Source organism: Dipteris shenzhenensis, chromosome 24 (genome assembly GCF_047967505.1).
Source record: "Dipteris shenzhenensis isolate YYH24624 ecotype China chromosome 24, Dip_SZ_1.0, whole genome shotgun sequence".
NCBI lineage: Eukaryota > Viridiplantae > Streptophyta > Polypodiopsida > Gleicheniales > Dipteridaceae > Dipteris > Dipteris shenzhenensis.
The window spans coordinates 45,878,829-45,896,044 of record NC_141619.1 but is presented as its reverse complement, the minus strand read 5'-3'; the positions used below and the strand labels follow the sequence as shown (position 1 = coordinate 45,896,044).

Here is a 17,216-nt window from a genome sequence, read left to right as displayed (position 1 = left end):
AGACATGAAGATAACTCCTTGGAGATCTTTGCAAGGAATTAGTGATACATCTCTAATAGTAAGAGTTCTAGCACATGTAAAGGCTAGAAACATCTCCTTAGAGGAGATGGGAGCAGAATTTGAAAGGTATATTTCTTACTTGCTCATTCACTCAAATGTTATAATCACTTTCACTCAAGAACTTGCTTTTAGATTCTTAATAAACATAGTTCTGTCTTCGCAGGAAAAAATCTTATTTGCACATGCAAAGAATTATGATAGAAAAGTTGAACTATAGCGATTGGGATGAAGTTAGGAAATACCATCCTGATTCAAGTAATCCAAAGGAGCTTGAGAGATTCTTATTTCTTTTTTAAAAATGTGTAAGTGGATTCTAGAATCCTACCTTCAAGTTTGTAAGGTTCTTCTTCTAGTTTTCATCTTAAGGTCACATGAACACTCTTTCAATTCTAGAATCCACTTCTAGATTCATCAAGATGGACTTTGCATTCTAGGTTCTAGCTTCAGGTCATATGTGAGATTCTAAGATCAATATTTTCATTTTTAAGGCTTAACAATCTCAATTCTTGTCAAATGTTATGATTTACATTTTAAAATGTGAACTCTTTGATACTACTTTAAGTTTCAAGTATCTTGGGTCTTACTTAATATCTATGAAATGCAGAATCGAGACCCTCATGTTAAGTTGAGGGAAATTCCTTAACCCTTTGAACAATTTTTGTCTCATTGTCAAACAGAGAGGAAAAGAAGAGCGCAAGAACAAACAATTCACAATGTTCCTGGTTTACACAAATATATTTTAGATGATGTGGATGAGCCTCCTTTGCTTTAGACAGTTCATGAAAGATGGGTAGAGGAGATGGACACATTTGTGATAGCTCATCCTTATACTTTAGCAATCGTTGATGTTCCATATGGTTTCAAAGCTCCAAACTCAATCAACGATGATGTGAAGTATGGAGTAAGTGCTTATAAAAGAGTCATTCAAACTTTTCAGAAATTGAAAACTTGTGAATCATGGGCACTCATATTTTTTCATGCTCATGATCAAATTATGGCTGCTCAAAAAGCCTTCACAGATCTTAACATTGTGAATCAGATGATCATATGGTGCTGCTTCTACTTTTCTCTTCTTTAGCCTTTTTTGTTCTTTTGGTTACATTTCTATGGCATTTTTTAATAGAATCTTACTTGGAGGACTAAACCCAACATCCATGGGTACAAACTTGATCGACTTTCTTGGGCATGTGAGTTCGCAACGATTGGTTTTCACTCTCCATCTGGATTAAGAGCTCAAGGGACATATAATTTTGCCATGAAACCAACTCGTACAAATGTGTTTGAGAGACCTAGCGTTTGCAAAAATTTCAAGCATACGAGTGGTAAATTAATAGGCATAATTAATCCTTATCAAAAGCCTCAGCTTTTAATGAATGGATTTAATTGGCCTTCTTTCAATTAAGGGAGAATCGATAATGGACTTGTTTTTCAGAACAAGCACCACAACCGTCAGTGCTCTAAAGAGGGAGAGAAATGTCGTTGTTGTTGAGTGTGACCCCTTACAGGTACAATTTATTGAACAAAGAGTGGCAGCACTAGGAGAGTTGCCAGATGAGTACCAAGAAGTGGGAATGAAGACTACGGAGTCTGAGATCCAAGGCTTTTTTATGCTTCATGAGAGCCTCAACCTCATATTGGTGAACAAGCTATTGGGGAGATTGTAGATCTACTTGATTATGAACCAGATGCTCATAATGAGGAGGACGAAAGGGTAACCAATAATCTTGATGCTAATCTTGAGCAAGAAGAGGGAGAGGCACACTAAGAAGAAGAAGAAGAACATTCAATGATAGAATAGGATTTCTTGGCTTTTTTGTCCATTACTCATGTTAATGAGTCTCATTAGGATAGAATTTCTCACTTTCTTGTCCATTACTGATGTTACTCAAAAACGTGAGTCTCATTATCTTCTTCACAAGATGTTGTCACTGTCTTCTTATTGATGGTTTGTAAATATTTCATGGGGAAATGTGAGCAATATTTTGTTTTGAAATATCATTTCTTATAGAAGAAAAAAACATGTCTTTGTGATTCTAATCGATGAATGCATTATACATTACATATGAATTATTAAAAGATTTATAGAATATTATATCTTATCATTGAACTTCCTAATTTGACTTGAAAAGTGGATATTTTTCAATTCTGAATTTGTGATATGTGCATTTTTTAAATCAATTCTAAAAATATGCTTATTTTGCAAAAGTTATGAAAATAGTCATCTTTAAGGTTTCCAAAACTTTCTAAAATTGAACAATATTTAGGCCAAGTAAACAAGAAGATAGTCTGTTTCAAACGACAACTCATGACTCATCGTTTTTTATGACTCGCTGTTATTTGCCAACTCACTATCCAATAGCTCATCCTCCTGCCTCAATGGAAGACTCAGCCCTATAATATCATCTTGAGCTCTAAGGTAATAGCTCATAGCCTCAGCCACAAATAAAAAGAGAAAGGGGGCTAAAGGGCATCCCTGACGGACTGATCTGGTAATTTGAATCGTGTCTCCCCTGACTCCATCAATGAGAATCTAGCTATGGGTTTATCTATAGAGAGCTGATACCCCTCTAATCCATGCATCTATGAATCCAAAGCGAGCAAGGGTACCCTCTAGAAATTCTTAGTCTACTCTGTCATGAGCTTCCTCAAAGTCCAGGATTAGAATGGCAAGCCTATGGCCATTATGCATGGCCCAGTCAAAAGCCTACCAAAATGAGAAGATGTTATCGAAGATGCTCCTTCCATGCACAAATCTCTTCTATGTATCATGCATAAGATCTAGAAGAAAGGGCTGGAGACGTAGGCTAATTTCTTTTGCTAAGATTTTGTACAAAGTACCCAATAGAGTGATTGGTCTCCACTGAGACACTAAATTCCTGCAACCCCCTTTTGGGATAAGATGAATGAGGCCCTCAGTGAGCTTGGCATCTCACCTGAGTACCAAAGGCCATGTAGGGATGAGGTAATGTGATCCCCAATCTGATCCCAAAATGAAATAAAGAAAGGGGATGTAAGCCAATCTGAACCAAGGCACTTGCCCTTGTGAAGGGAAGAGAGAGAAGTCCTAAACTCTATGTTGGTGAATGGTGCATCAAGTGAGACTATCATTTCTCCAGTCATCCACGCCACGATCTGCCACCTCTCTTCTCCTTCCTTCAGCTACATCTTTCTGTGATCTGCAGACAATGTGACGCTTCTATCCGGATCTAGAAGCAGAATCACGGCTTTGTGTCTTCAGCAAAGTTATAGACGACCTTGACTACTACAAATTTCATTTTTTAGATCATAATAATTCAAAAGTCAGAGCCCTTGCAAGAAGTGACGAAATTTGTTTCTGCGCGTGAATTTTATTCTGGAGCTCAATGATTTGACAGCCCAAGCATGATGTAGCCAGCTCAACATGAAGCTGCCATCCTCTTCATTGTTGACCTCTGCTCCAGCCCACCATTTGCTCCTCTGATGACACCTTGGTACGTTATAAATGTGTTGTATTAGAATTATGTGACTCACTTGGTACTTTGATCCTTGATTTTAGGACAACTACACTCATTTTCAATATGCCACCCTTGTAAAGTCTCCTATTGACTATTTCGGCATCAATTCCTACCTTACATTAGCCTTGTAAAGCCTTTTGGCTATTTTTGGCATGTTGTTCCCAATACAAAATTATAGTTATTTCATGATGGCAAATTCACATGATGATATTATCTGTCTCGATCTAAATAGCAAGCAAGGTGACAATAATTATGGCAATTATTCTCTTCTCTTGATTATTGACATCCAAAGCATCCTTCCTTGATAGAAGACATGGTGGAAGCTTATCAGATGAAGGATTGGACTTGTGGGACATGGTCATAGAGAAAGAGATGAGGCCTAAGCTTTTGAAAATAACACCACTACTCCACTTTCACTCCTATTTTAGCTTCAAAAATTTGCGAAGAAACAGAAAAATTGGGGGGGGGTCATGATCTATCCCCCCTGATGAAAGGTGCTCAGCCAGCCCTTTCCAGCTCTTATCTCCCTGCGTTAGTATCTCATGATGGATGGAATCATACCAAGATGAGAACACATAATTAGTATTGAATATCATCAACTTCAATTAAAATATGTTATGATACCTTCTGAGTGCTAGTTCAATGCAAAATGTATGTGAAGAATCATTCTATTGGAGAATTAGTTGAGTTCCAATTCAATGCAAAAAATATGTTAAGGATTATTCTACGAGAGACTTAATAGTTCAATGCAAAATGTATGTGAAGAATGTAGGATCCCGTAGGATAGAATAGATGCATCTTGCAAGAGGTGTGAGAGCACAATGAAAGAAATATGGTAGATCTCTATTATGATTGTGAGAGAGAAGACTCTCTTTTATAGAAAGGGGGAGAAGGTAATACCTTCCCTACATAGTGGCAATCAGTCCCTACATCAGTGGGAATCAATCCCTACATCAGTGGGATTCCCTTTGTCTTACATCATCACTTAGGTCACACACTAGACACATCATAGCACTTGATGTGCCTTTACAACACACACAAACACACATGTGACTCCCCTAGATGCACATATGCACCATAGAGCAAGCCCTTGATCATACTTACCCCAACAAACCCCCCTTAAGGGATTGCCTCTTGCAGTGTCAAGGATTCATCTAGTCTCATAGTTTCTCATGCCATCTCATGGTGGCCAAGGATTAATCTATGGCTAGGATCTCATGCTAGCAAGGGTTCCCAAGGGTGTGAGTTTCACAAAAATGGGATAGTCAAAACACATATCACATGGTCTACATCATATGGTAACCAGAGGTGATTTACATATTCTTTTTGGAGTACTACTCCAGGCAGAGAACCTCAAAATTTGACCAAGTGATGATAAACAAAGAAGACAAAGTGCCTAAAAATCATAGTCTTCATCATGTGGAGACTCATCAAATGAAAGTAGATTGGCAGTTTCTGACTTTGTAGTTTCTTCCTTTTTGGCTCTACAATACTTTTCATGGTGATTGTTTTTGCCATAATGTTTGCATGGATTGATCTTGAAGCAATCTTTTGAGAGGTGATTAGTCTTCCCACAATGTTTGCAAGGTGAAAACTTGACCCTTTGAATTTTTATGGCATAGGGTGTGTCATTGCCTCTCTGGTAGGATGTGTCATTGCCTCTTTGGAGTTCCATGTGCCTTTCTTCTTCTTGAAGAGCAGTAATAAGACCTTCAAGAGTAGGATTAGGAAGATTTTTTAGAGTGGTAACATGATCATAATCTTCAGGCGTACTTTTGAGCAATACTGCCATTGCATCATCTGTAGTGATTGGAGAGTTGATAGAAGCAAGTTGAGTCATGAGACTCCGCATATAATTGACATGGGCAACCAAAGGAGTGCCACTAGCCATCTTCAATTCAGAGAAAGCAATCTTAAGTGACAATTTTGAGATGTGAGAGCTAGCACCAAAAATAATGTCAAGCTTCTGCCAAGCTTCAGAAGGAGACTCTAAATCAGAAATGTGATGAATATAGTCATCTCCTAAGCCAAGAGCAATGATGCCATAGGCTTTCTCCTCTCTAGCAAGATCTCTTGCCGGATGTGTCGGGATTCTCTAGCATTAGAGGCTGTTGAAGAAGTAGTTGAAGCAGGTTTGACAAGCCCCCAAAGGTTTTCCCTCATCAATGCAAACTTAATCTTCATCTGCCATGTGTGAAAGCCTTTACCATTGAACTTATCCATATTCAAGATGGTAGCCATGAGAGGGTCTAACCCAGAATGGGTAGTGTCTACTCTCTTACAAGGCTAGAAAAAATTGAAGAGCTTCAAAATACAAGCATTTAGAGTAGCAAAGGCTTGTAACCAAATTCCATACTACAAATCAATGATGCTTTCACTTGCATGCTTCATAGAGGTGACTAAATGAAAGCATTCCAAGCAAATCCACGTGTAGCAACTTAAAGCAAAGCTGTAGCCATAGTTGTACTGAAGCTATTCAACACTTTAAAACATCAGAAATGCTAAAGTAGCATCTAATGTAGCATCAAACTCACAACATTGTGAAAATTGTCCAAAACAGAGACTAGAACTTGGAGGGTGCAATTCTCACAGCTCATAGCTCTATTCAAGGGGATTTTTATGCAAAAAGAAGGGCCTTATACCAGAGAAGGGCTACCAGCAAGGAGAGGCGAAATGCCGTGTCACGTCGCCATAGCCAGCAGCTTGAAAGTCGACTGGTTTTTTTGCTATTTCTCCCTCCCTGGTGGACCATTTCCCTTTAAATCTGGACAGGAGCTAGCTCATACTATTGTGCAAGCTTGGCTCAGAGGAATTTTGGAATGGTTGCTCCAGCAAGTCGCATTGCAAGAAAAGGCGTCAGGGAGTGTGAGTGTTGGCATTTCACATACAGTCGAAATTTCACCAAAAGCTTGCAGTTGGAAGTTTGCCCATACAAGAGGAGTTTGCAGCTCAAAGGGTTTGGGCAATGGTCGTTTGTAGACAGAGAACAGAGCTCTCAAAGATTTTGGGAAGAAGGAGAAAAATGGAGAAGATGAAACTTGTAGTTTATGCTAGAGATAGCATCTAATGCTAGGCTAGGCTAGATCTAGATCTAGAACCTAGAGCTCTGATACCATTTGTAGGATCCTGTAGGATAGAATAGATGCATCTTACAAGAGGTGTGAGAGCACAATGAAAGCAATATGGTAGATCTCTATTATGATTGTGAGAGAGAAGACTAGTGGCAATCAGTCCCTACATAAGTGGGAATCAATCCCTACATCAGTGGGATTCCCTTTGTCTTACATCATCACTTAGGTCACACACTAGACACATCATAGCACTTGATGTGCCTTTACAACACACACAAACACACATGTGACTCCCCTAGATGCACATATGCACCATAGAGCAAGCCCTTGATCATACTTACCCCAACAAAGAATCATTCTATTGGAGAATTAGTTGAGTTCCAACTCAATGCGAAAAATATGTTCTACGAGAGACTTAGTTAAACTGTGCATCAAAGTTGCAAACTAATAATGCTAGTCAAATTAAGAGACATTGGTGATAAGTTAACTTCAATTGGACAAGAGATCAAATTAGAAAGGTTAGTCTGTATTGCTCTCAATGGTCTAGGGAAGATTATGAATATATTGTTTATGATTGCAATGGTCACTATGATGCACTTTTAAAATCATGTCAAATATGCTTATGCGAAAGCACATGAGAAGAGATGCAAACATTGATACAAAGAGTCATAATTAAGCCTTTTCAACCAAGGAATGAGGATTCTAGTAGATTCAACAATCAGGCCAAAGGAAACACTTCTCATAACCATGGCACGAACAAGTTATATAGTCCATATCATGGTCCTACATGAAGTCCGTACTCTGACTACATAGAGATTTAAATCGGAGTGTAAGAGATAACCTAATGGTGTTTTTTCGAGAGGAGAGAATGGAGGACAAGTCAAACGGGGCAACTTGTCTTCTCCCTCCCCTCCATGGATGTTTTTATCGAAGGTATATATATATATAAATATAAAATCCTAGCGAAACTTTATCGATCTTTTTATTTTAGTTTCACAATATTGATAGCATATAGCACAATTTTGAATTTTAAAGTAAAATATGTAAATCTTGGCGAAACTTCCACACATAAGAGTTTCAAATCTTGGCAAATGTTTCAAGCATTTATTAGGGCATACAAACTTTAACACCAATATAAAAGTTTCGCTTCTTAACGAAACTAATATGAAAAAATCATCCCTAATCCACACCCCTCCCACCACATGGCATGCATGCTCAGACCTCTAGGAGTAGGCTATCAAGATCTCAAGGGCAAGGCAAGACCTTGAAGTGACCTCTCTGGCGGCTTTTGAACCTTATAGCACTCAACATCTTCCTTTACAGCCTTTTTCTTGGGAGCAAGAGCTAAGGGACCTTTCTGCTTTCCCTCCACTTCCTAACAAACTTTGTTGTCTTATTTTGAGTATCTCTAACACACCTCAAAAAGATCAATGCCTTTGCTTCAAATGGAGCAACCAGAGAAATCTATGCCAAAGAGAACCAATATTTCCATTGTCATGTGCCGGGCCATATTAAGGAAGATTTGCCCACATTTCGAGAAGCTTCTGACCGCAAGAGCCGCATCAAGTGGTTCGGCAACAGGTTCAAAAACCTCCATAGTCATTGAGAAGCTTGATGAACAACAAACTACAAGGACAACCTCAGTAGTCATATAGAAGCTTGTAGCTCAGCCGAAGGGGGAGCCTCAACAGTTTCCCAATATGTTTCAATCTTATGGACAGGTTGGTGGTCAGAAGGTCCTTGTCTTGGCAGATTCAAGCAGTTCCGAGGACATCATCTCCACCAAAGCAGCTCGGAAGGTTGTTGCCTCTTACGCCAACGAAACCGATAACCTTGAATGGTGCATTTCCAGGGCAGCAGATACAGAGCAACTTGCAGGTAGCTTCAGCTACTCTGAAGATCTCAGGGTGGGTACACAGTCAGTAGATCAGGGTTGCACCTACTCAAGTAGCGGACATCATTCCACCTCGACCTTTGATATCATTCATTCGAGGGGTTCAAGACTGGTGCCATCAAGACACAATCGTACAGTAGGATACAGTATTACAGCAAGCAACAGGGTTACAACAAGACCAGGATGACTCTCTCAACCCATCTTCCTCCGTCTCTATCACATATATACACGGAGGAAAACCACATGGAGCATCATCCTGTAGCATTAACCCACATCCAATATCCTTACCAAAAGCTAGCTCCAGACCCAAGAATTCAATTCCTACAGATCAGGCTTCATGAACTAAGAGATCACCTCCGGATTCATGAGACCGGCATTCGGAATCAAGATTTATTATCCACATATACCACAGACAGTCACCTCTGTCAACACGATGGGAAGCCCCTCTCATACCCTAGTTCGAGTTTCAGCAGAAGGGGATGTCACGGGCATCCACAAGCCCATATTAGCTGGTGCCAACGCAAGCAACCAAGTCAACAGCCACACAGGCATTTGTTCAACGATGCAGGCAACCTTGGGCAGTCAGCAATCACAACACAGCCGACAGGCAATCAACGCCACATCATTGGGCAGTCAGCAATCACAACACAGCCGACAGGCAATCAACGCCACATCATCGCAGGTCAAAAAACATAGAGTTGACTTTTATGTCAGTTGATACGTTGACTTTTTGTCGACGTTGACTTTTTGGCCACCTGTTGACCAGATCAGCCAAGCTCACCTAACAGCCTATAAAAGGGCAACCTTTGGCCCTCATTCTTTATCCCACAATTGGGCACTTCAGCTTCAGAATAGCAGCAGCAAGGCCTCCCCGCAGCAAACCAGCAAGGTAGCCTCAACCTCTTCTTTCCAATTTTGCAGTGAGGGTTTTCAGCCCCTTCATACAGTTGTATTCAACCCTTTGGGCATTCATTATTCAATTGTATCTATTTCCCCTTCGGAGGTCCACTACATTCCCTCCCTCTAATTCTCACTCACATACACAGCATCACTTTGTGTATTGAGTGCATCACCTTGCACTTGCAATTAGTATTGAGCAGGAGAGAGAGTGCAGATAGTCTATCTCCCGATACACGATCCTCCACGCCTTACCAAACTATCAACATTCTAAATGTGTTGGAATAACGAAATCCACCATTGTCCCTATGATCATTGCATAAGCTTGGGCGTCTTTGTCCTCCCACTCTTCAACCTCGTCTAGATCTATAGCCTTAGTTATGTTTCTTGAAGCATCCTTGACATCTAGGGTTTCTGATCTACTCCCATTGTTTTCTTCCAGAGCTTACTAGCCATAAGGTGGCTTCGAATCTTTGCCTTCCAAATGGGATAGTCTGTCCCACCAAGCTTCCTTGCATCTCTGAAGTTTGGAATGGGAAAGCACCCACACAACCACCAACTATAACTAACTCCATATTGCTTCCCCCAATGTCCTTGTACTCATCTAACTCCCACTCTAGAAATCCCCTCAAAAGAACCTCTTCTATGGATGTAATACAGCTTTGTTCTCCACAATTAACTGAGTAGCCAATGATGGTCCTTCACCTTCACAAAGGTTTCTGCTTCCTTTGTCTCAATAAACCATCTTTCAATGTCAAACATCAAAACAATCACACCTGGATCTACAAATCTCTCAAAGATACTCAACCTCATCACGAAGAACGATTCTTCAATCTCCACATACTAAATAATAATTGATAGTACCGTGGAAATACCACTCCAACCCTTCCACCTTATCTGCATCTGCAGGTGCTACTACCTTTCTTGTGACATCCAATGTAGATCCAAGTCTTAGCTTCCACGGACCACACCTTTCTTGCTTTGGATAATTGCTCCCATCCAATTTGCCTCAACGCATTTAGAATAGGCATCCATGAGGCCATTTACAATGAAGATCCTGGTAAGACATGACTATGCAGCTGATACAATACCCTGACAATCCCGACTTGACAAAGACACCTGTCTGAATCTAGGTCACCCTCCTCCTGGGGCAAACATACTCGCCCAGATGATGTCAAAGTCGATCTCAAATCCATAATCTGAGTTGACGTAACCTTCCTCTCAAGCAAAGGCTCTCATCTTTGAGCAATGTGCACGTGTCAATTCTCCCTTGGCTAACACCATGTTAGAGAAATGTAGATACGTGTTTGCTGAGCCAAGCATTAGCCTAATGCACAGCAAAAGCAAAAATCACCCAAGTTCGCACACGTTGCTTAACATCCATGGACAGAGTTCACACGCCTTGCAGAAGTAAGCGCATACATTAAGAAGAGCATACAGCCATGTAGACATTCAAAAATGAATATACATAATGCTCGAAAAAAGAACAAATCATGTACCCGAAATACCCTGCTCAATGGGTGCCACGTGGACAGCCTGCTACTGCTCCACCATGCACACCACAACTGAGAGCTCTCTTGCTGTCCTGCTGCACTCCTTCAGTCACATGTGTGGCCTATCTAAGGCCTTTAGTGTCCTCTAGAAAGCTCAACAAGGGAATATATACCTTCGTAAGACTAGAATATGTCCAATCATACAAACTTAGTGTCCTCTAGAAAGCTCTAGAAGGGAATAACTGAAATGCATCTCAAATGAGGCTCCATTCTATAGGGCAGAACCCCCCCCCCCAAAAAAAAATTGGTGCATTATCCTGCCCCCCTTAGTCAGAAATTCATTTCAAGCATTTGACTGATTATGTTACTAGCTTTAATAAAGGGTTGATTGTACATGCCATTGTATGTCTTAGTTTTGAGTGGATTCCTCCTAACAAGAATGAACTTTCAGATGATATAAGTTATGGTGGCCACGGTTACAGTATAGGTGCATCCATTCATTTCTGGAAGAACATTACACAAAGTATGAAGAGCAAACGTGTATAATATATGATAGTACACTTGATGGATAGCTAAATACAGTGTTGCAAGCTTTTTCTGAAAGCAAGAGGGTGAAGAAGGCTATGTCAGCCATGAATTCATCCATAATATGCAACAAAAGTTATCAATTTTCTACACAAATTGCCCCCTCATAGTATCAAGTGCCAACATAAGGTGTTTGTGATGTTACAGGAGTACCATATGAGTATCTCCATTGATTACAAGCCGCACAGTTGTCCAAGAACATAGCATTTTCCAGCGTGCAAAATTTGCAACTCCAAGTCTTTTCCTTTACTATACTCTTCTCCGATTTCACTGTGAAGCATGCTCCACATACTGTAGCAAGAGGCTGTCCAAAAAAGAATGGCGCACACAAAATTAATAGCCTTCCCCAGCTGGAGATTACAATACGAAAAGTAAAAGATTACTTTATCCTTCCTTCAGAACCACAAATCATAAATAAAGCAAAGAGACAAACAGTATGCCATCAATGCACGACAACCCAAAGTTTAGCAGTGATATACAAAAGACTACATGCCAATCCAAACACTCATTAAAGTCAGAACCCCGCATAAGGGATGATGACACCTACCGGATTCAATAAAGTACAGGCAGTACACTCCCACATTGGTGTAGAGGGCTCTCCCATATTATGGCACTGCATTGAAGAACTTTGTGGGGTTCCAGATATGGACGTGCCAGCTAAAACATCATCTCCACTAACTCTCAATGCCTTATCCATCATGTCAAGCCCTTTTGCATTTTCTCTTTCTCGAGCCTTCTGCAGCCCATCTTCCCCTAGTGTATCGGGTGCAGCACACCAGAGGTCATCTCTCAGCCTTCTTTCTGCAGCCATAGCTGCTGCTTGAATGGGGCTTAAAGCTTGCATGATTACACTATCACCACCAAGGCGCCGTGGACCACTTGGCATAAGGGAGCCAGCGTGAGCTCTTTTCTCAGCAGCTGCAAGGGCAGCACATCGCAAATCGGACTTGGGAGGATTGTGCAAATACCCCCCTACACGGTTACCTGGGGCATCGAAGCCTTGACCAGTACCACTTATCCCTTTGGCCATCAAATCCTCGCATTCCTGCAAGAATGAAGCTAGAACGTGTGAAATGACAAGTGTCGGAAACCTCAACCTATATGAAGACACGAACATGCCTCATCCAGGCAAAGATACTGCAAAATAGCGTGTGGTACCTTGGTTATCTCATCAAGCAATTTATAAAATTTCGAATCATGAGGCCCATGCTCATTATGAGTTAGTTCATGCAGCATAGTGCCCACTAAAGCTTCGTAGGGGATAAACCCTGATTCTCTTCCTGGCTGCCGAAGCCTTATCCTGATCTCCTGTCCTGCCCCGATATTCAACCCCAAAAGAGCCGGATTCCCTGGACTGTAACACCAGGACTTGAGAAAAAGTGTGCATGGTTTCACGGGACACAACAGAGACCATATTCTTTCTATCATACATGGACAGCTAATTAGCAAAGCGTAAGCAACCGCAGATACACCAATGTCAAAGCCAACATTACTGTAATTTAAGCCCATAACCAGAATACCGATCCGCAGGTCAAGGCCGACGTGTGTCCATGCGAGTCATAGTGGTAGGGTCCTTATATGATTCAAGGATTGCAATACTTGGACCTATTTGGAGAACCGGGAGCGACTGTACAACGAAAACTAGCGAACCCAAGACGATCGTTGCCCTCATCCAGACTGTGTAGAAGCAAATGGATGATGCCACTCACCAGAATTCAGAAAGAAGCATGACGCGCCATTTCCTCTTTCGCATGATGGGCTGGACCTGCTTTGCGATTTTCTCCAAGAGAGAGCGAGCTTCGCCATCGCGGACGCGTCCAAGGGTTCGGAACTCCCAGACCTTTGCGAGGTCTCCGGATTGAATGGATGATATGGGCATATCGGCTTAGGAACTAGAGAAAGTCTGGTCTGTGTAGAAGGCAATGAGGCGGCATGGGCATTTTATACATGCCATACATGCTTGCAGAGGAAGCAACGTAGGCATTGCCCCCACTCCTCCGATTGAGCTTGGTAATCATCCTGAGTGTGTGTGTCCATCGTGGTAACCACAAGATCCCAACACAATGAAGTTCATAAAGGGGTTCTATAAATATGGCTATATTCTGAGATCACAGATGCGTGGCGCTCTCTCTCTCTCTCTCTCTCTCTCTCTCATCATCCAAACTAAATCTCTATAAACTCATATTGAAGGGGAAAGTGAATAAATTTTGAATTTGAGTCAATCCTTATTCAGATTTACACAAATTCCTCAATTTGTTGAAGGGGTTTACATCCATTCAAGGAAATTTAACTGTTCGCCCTGATTGCAATTTAATAAACTACAAGCAAGGGAGCTGACCCCCAATTGTTGAAACTAAGTGCAAATTATGGGAGTAACGTAATTGGACCCTGTATTCTTGTGGGCTACGATGGAGGGAAGGAAGGGTGATTTTTAAATTTCGAAGTCACTTGTAGAATTGTGATAATCGTGGTGGAAGTTGAACTAATAATTTTGACCTTGGTTGGAACTCAACTTGGGCAACTAAATATATAAAGAGAGGCTAACATAAGCACGCTTGTGTGCTAGTAAACAAGCAAGTTCCTATAAAGCAACAATGTATAGATCATATCTTGGATAACATCAAAAAATGTTGTCCTCTTTTATATACATGAAGCTTTCTTATTAATTATGGTAAAAATAACAAATAGGATCGTAAAAGCCAACTAGCCTTGTCATACTTTGTTCATTACAAACTCTCACAAGAAACCAACAAATTTTACTTTTCTTTTATTAAAAAGAAATGACTAAATAGTACAAATGGCTTCTAAAAACAAGTTTAGTAAGTCTCTATGAAATGATTTTGACAATGTATGTATATGTATGTATGTATGTATATATTTATTTGTTTGTTTGTTCGTTTATTTATTTATTTATTTATATTTGTATTTGTATTTGTAGTTGTATTTATATTTATATATGTATGTATGTATGTATGTGTGTGTGTGTGTGTAATAAGTGCTTGTGCACGCGTGCACATGAACGTGCTGACATGTAGATATGGGTATGATGGTTGGGTATCAGTATAATGAATGAATACATATGAGAGCCGTATGTTTTAAGCACATTAATTAGCGACCATTTGAATTATATATATGGGAGTATAGCTGCACGTACAAACTCACACACATACACACATGCACGCACACTCGCACATGCACACACGCATGCATGTGCACGCACACACACATGTGTGAATGCATGCACACGCACATACACATGCATCTCTCTCTCTCTCTCTCTCATCTCTCTCTCATCCTCCCCATCCCTCATCCTAGCTTGGCTTCTTAACCTGGTCTCTAAATATGCTAGCTCACTCAGATATAGCTCTTGGTATGGCATGGCATTCATTGATTGACAAAAACACAAATATAAATTTATATTTATTTGTGCATATTCATGCTCAGGAACACATAAATAGTCATGTGCCTAGGAACACATAGGCAAGCATATGAATTACATCAATGGTATAAACAGAAGAGTGCACATATGCATGACCAGTGGCAAGTAAACCCCTTTGGTACTAGAACTATCTAGGAATTAGGGGCAACGAGAGTATTTATCCCTATAGTGAATGGAGAAAATGTGATATATGTATACTTTGGTCATCCCTTAGAGACCGAAGAAGAAAGCATCACATCAAGGCTACGATGGAACAAATGGATAAAATGAGCAAAGAAAAGATCAATCTCATAGCATGCATGAAAGTCTTAGAGGCTCAAGTGGATTAGGCAATTATGTATGTATGTATGTATGTATGTATGCATGTGTATGTGTATGTATGTACCTACATACATACATACATACATATACGCATGCATGCATGCATGCAAGCGGATGCACACACACGCATGCGCGTGCATGCAATCACACATATATATGCATGTGTGTGTGTGTGCACGCGCACGCATGTGCACGTGCGTGTGTGTGTGTGTGCATACATGCATGCATGTGTGTATGTACGTATGTAGGTACATACATATGTACGCATATATATACATATATACATACATACATACATATACATATACAATGTATATGTATATGTATATGTATATGTATAGCATGTGTATATATATGTATGTATGTATGTATGTATCAAACACTTACTTATCTCAGGATAATGATCTTAGGCTCAATGCTAGGGTTTAGAAACTCATAGAGAATAACACTCTAAGAAACTCATAAGATTTGAAGCAAAGAAACTTGCTTAAAGAACACTCACATACTATTGGGAGAATCAAAACCCGCATGTTAACCTTGTAGGAGGATCAAAACGCTCACAAATTTATGGATAAGGATTTCAAAAAGATTATTGAGGTATATCAAAGGTACAAAGAAACTTCCACGTGAATATTGATGAAGTTAATATGTACTACATGGATATTGTGACAGTTTGTATGGAATATGCATCTTTCCATGAACAAGAAAATATTGATTGTATATCTTCAATAGAGACAAAAACAACTGCAATTATAGAAACATGTGAAGCTTCATGGTTAGTGAGATTGTAAGAAACAAACTATTTTTGAAGAGATGAAGCCACACTAATCTAGCTTGCTTTAGGAGTAACTCTACAAAACTCATGGTCTACATATATATATATATATATATATGTATGTATGTATGTATGTATCATGCATGCATGCATGTATGTGTGTATGCATACGTACGTACCTGCATACATACATACATACATACATACATACATACATACACACACATGCATGCATGCATGCACGTGCGTGTACACAGACCACACACACAGTGCATGCAATCACACATGTATATGCGCACACACACAGCACATGCAATCGCACATATATGCATGTGTGTGTGTGTGCGGGTGTGTGTGTGTGTGTGTGTGTGTGTGTGCATACATGCATGCATGTGTGTATGTACGTATGTAGGTACGTACGTATGTACGCATATATATATATATATATACACATACATACATACATACATATACATATACATATACAATGTATATGTATATGTATATGTATGTATGTATATATGTATGTATCAAACACTTACTTATCTCGGGATAATGATCTTAGGCTCAATGCTAGAGTTTAGAAACTCATAGAGAATAACACTATGAGAAACTCATAAGATTTGAAGCAAAGAAACTTGCTTAAAGAACACTCACATACTATTGGGAAAATCAAAATCCGCATGTTAAACTTGTAGGAGGATCAAAACGCTCACAAATTTATGGATAAGGATTTCATGGGGCTGAAGGTGAGTGAGTGATCAAAGGTGTGAGTGAGCTTGGGTGGGTTCCCATATGGGTACATGGCTTGCTGTATGATGGGCCTCGATTGAAATCTAAGAAGAGAAATTATACATCACTCATTGCCTTACATTATGGGTATAGATGAAGAAGGCACAACAAAACAAACGTAGATGGATCACAAATGCCCATTGTTGCAGCTTTTAGGAATTTATGCACTTGATCACTTTAGCACTTAATGCTTGCTAGTTAATCCTTCTGAAATAAGAATTTAAGTTTCAACTAAATCAAAGTAGAATATTTCAAGGGAGTATGATTTTGACACTAACTCTTTCTACCTAATCAATTCTATCGATCTCTCTATCTATCTATACCTATCTATCTCTATAGATAAATGGATTCGATCGATATATTAATACAAATCAATAGATACAAGGATTTCATTG

The 17,216-nt window shown here is 39.9% G+C and overlaps 1 protein-coding gene across 1 annotated transcript; it reads right to left on the bottom strand.

The window, feature by feature from the left end:
• Nucleotides 1-11,477: 11,477 nt before the first annotated feature.
• LOC147886673 (DNA-dependent metalloprotease WSS1-like) lies at nt 11,478-13,390 on the bottom strand. Its single transcript, XM_087395681.1, has 4 exons — nt 13,204-13,390; nt 12,653-12,848; nt 12,042-12,539; nt 11,478-11,798 (listed from the first exon to the last, which is right to left on the bottom strand). The coding sequence occupies exons 1-4, from the start codon at nt 13,371-13,373 to the stop codon at nt 11,607-11,609; spliced, it is 1,056 nt and encodes a 351-aa protein (XP_087251807.1). The 5' UTR covers nt 13,374-13,390; the 3' UTR covers nt 11,478-11,606.
• Between the last annotated feature and the right edge of the window lie 3,826 nt (nt 13,391-17,216).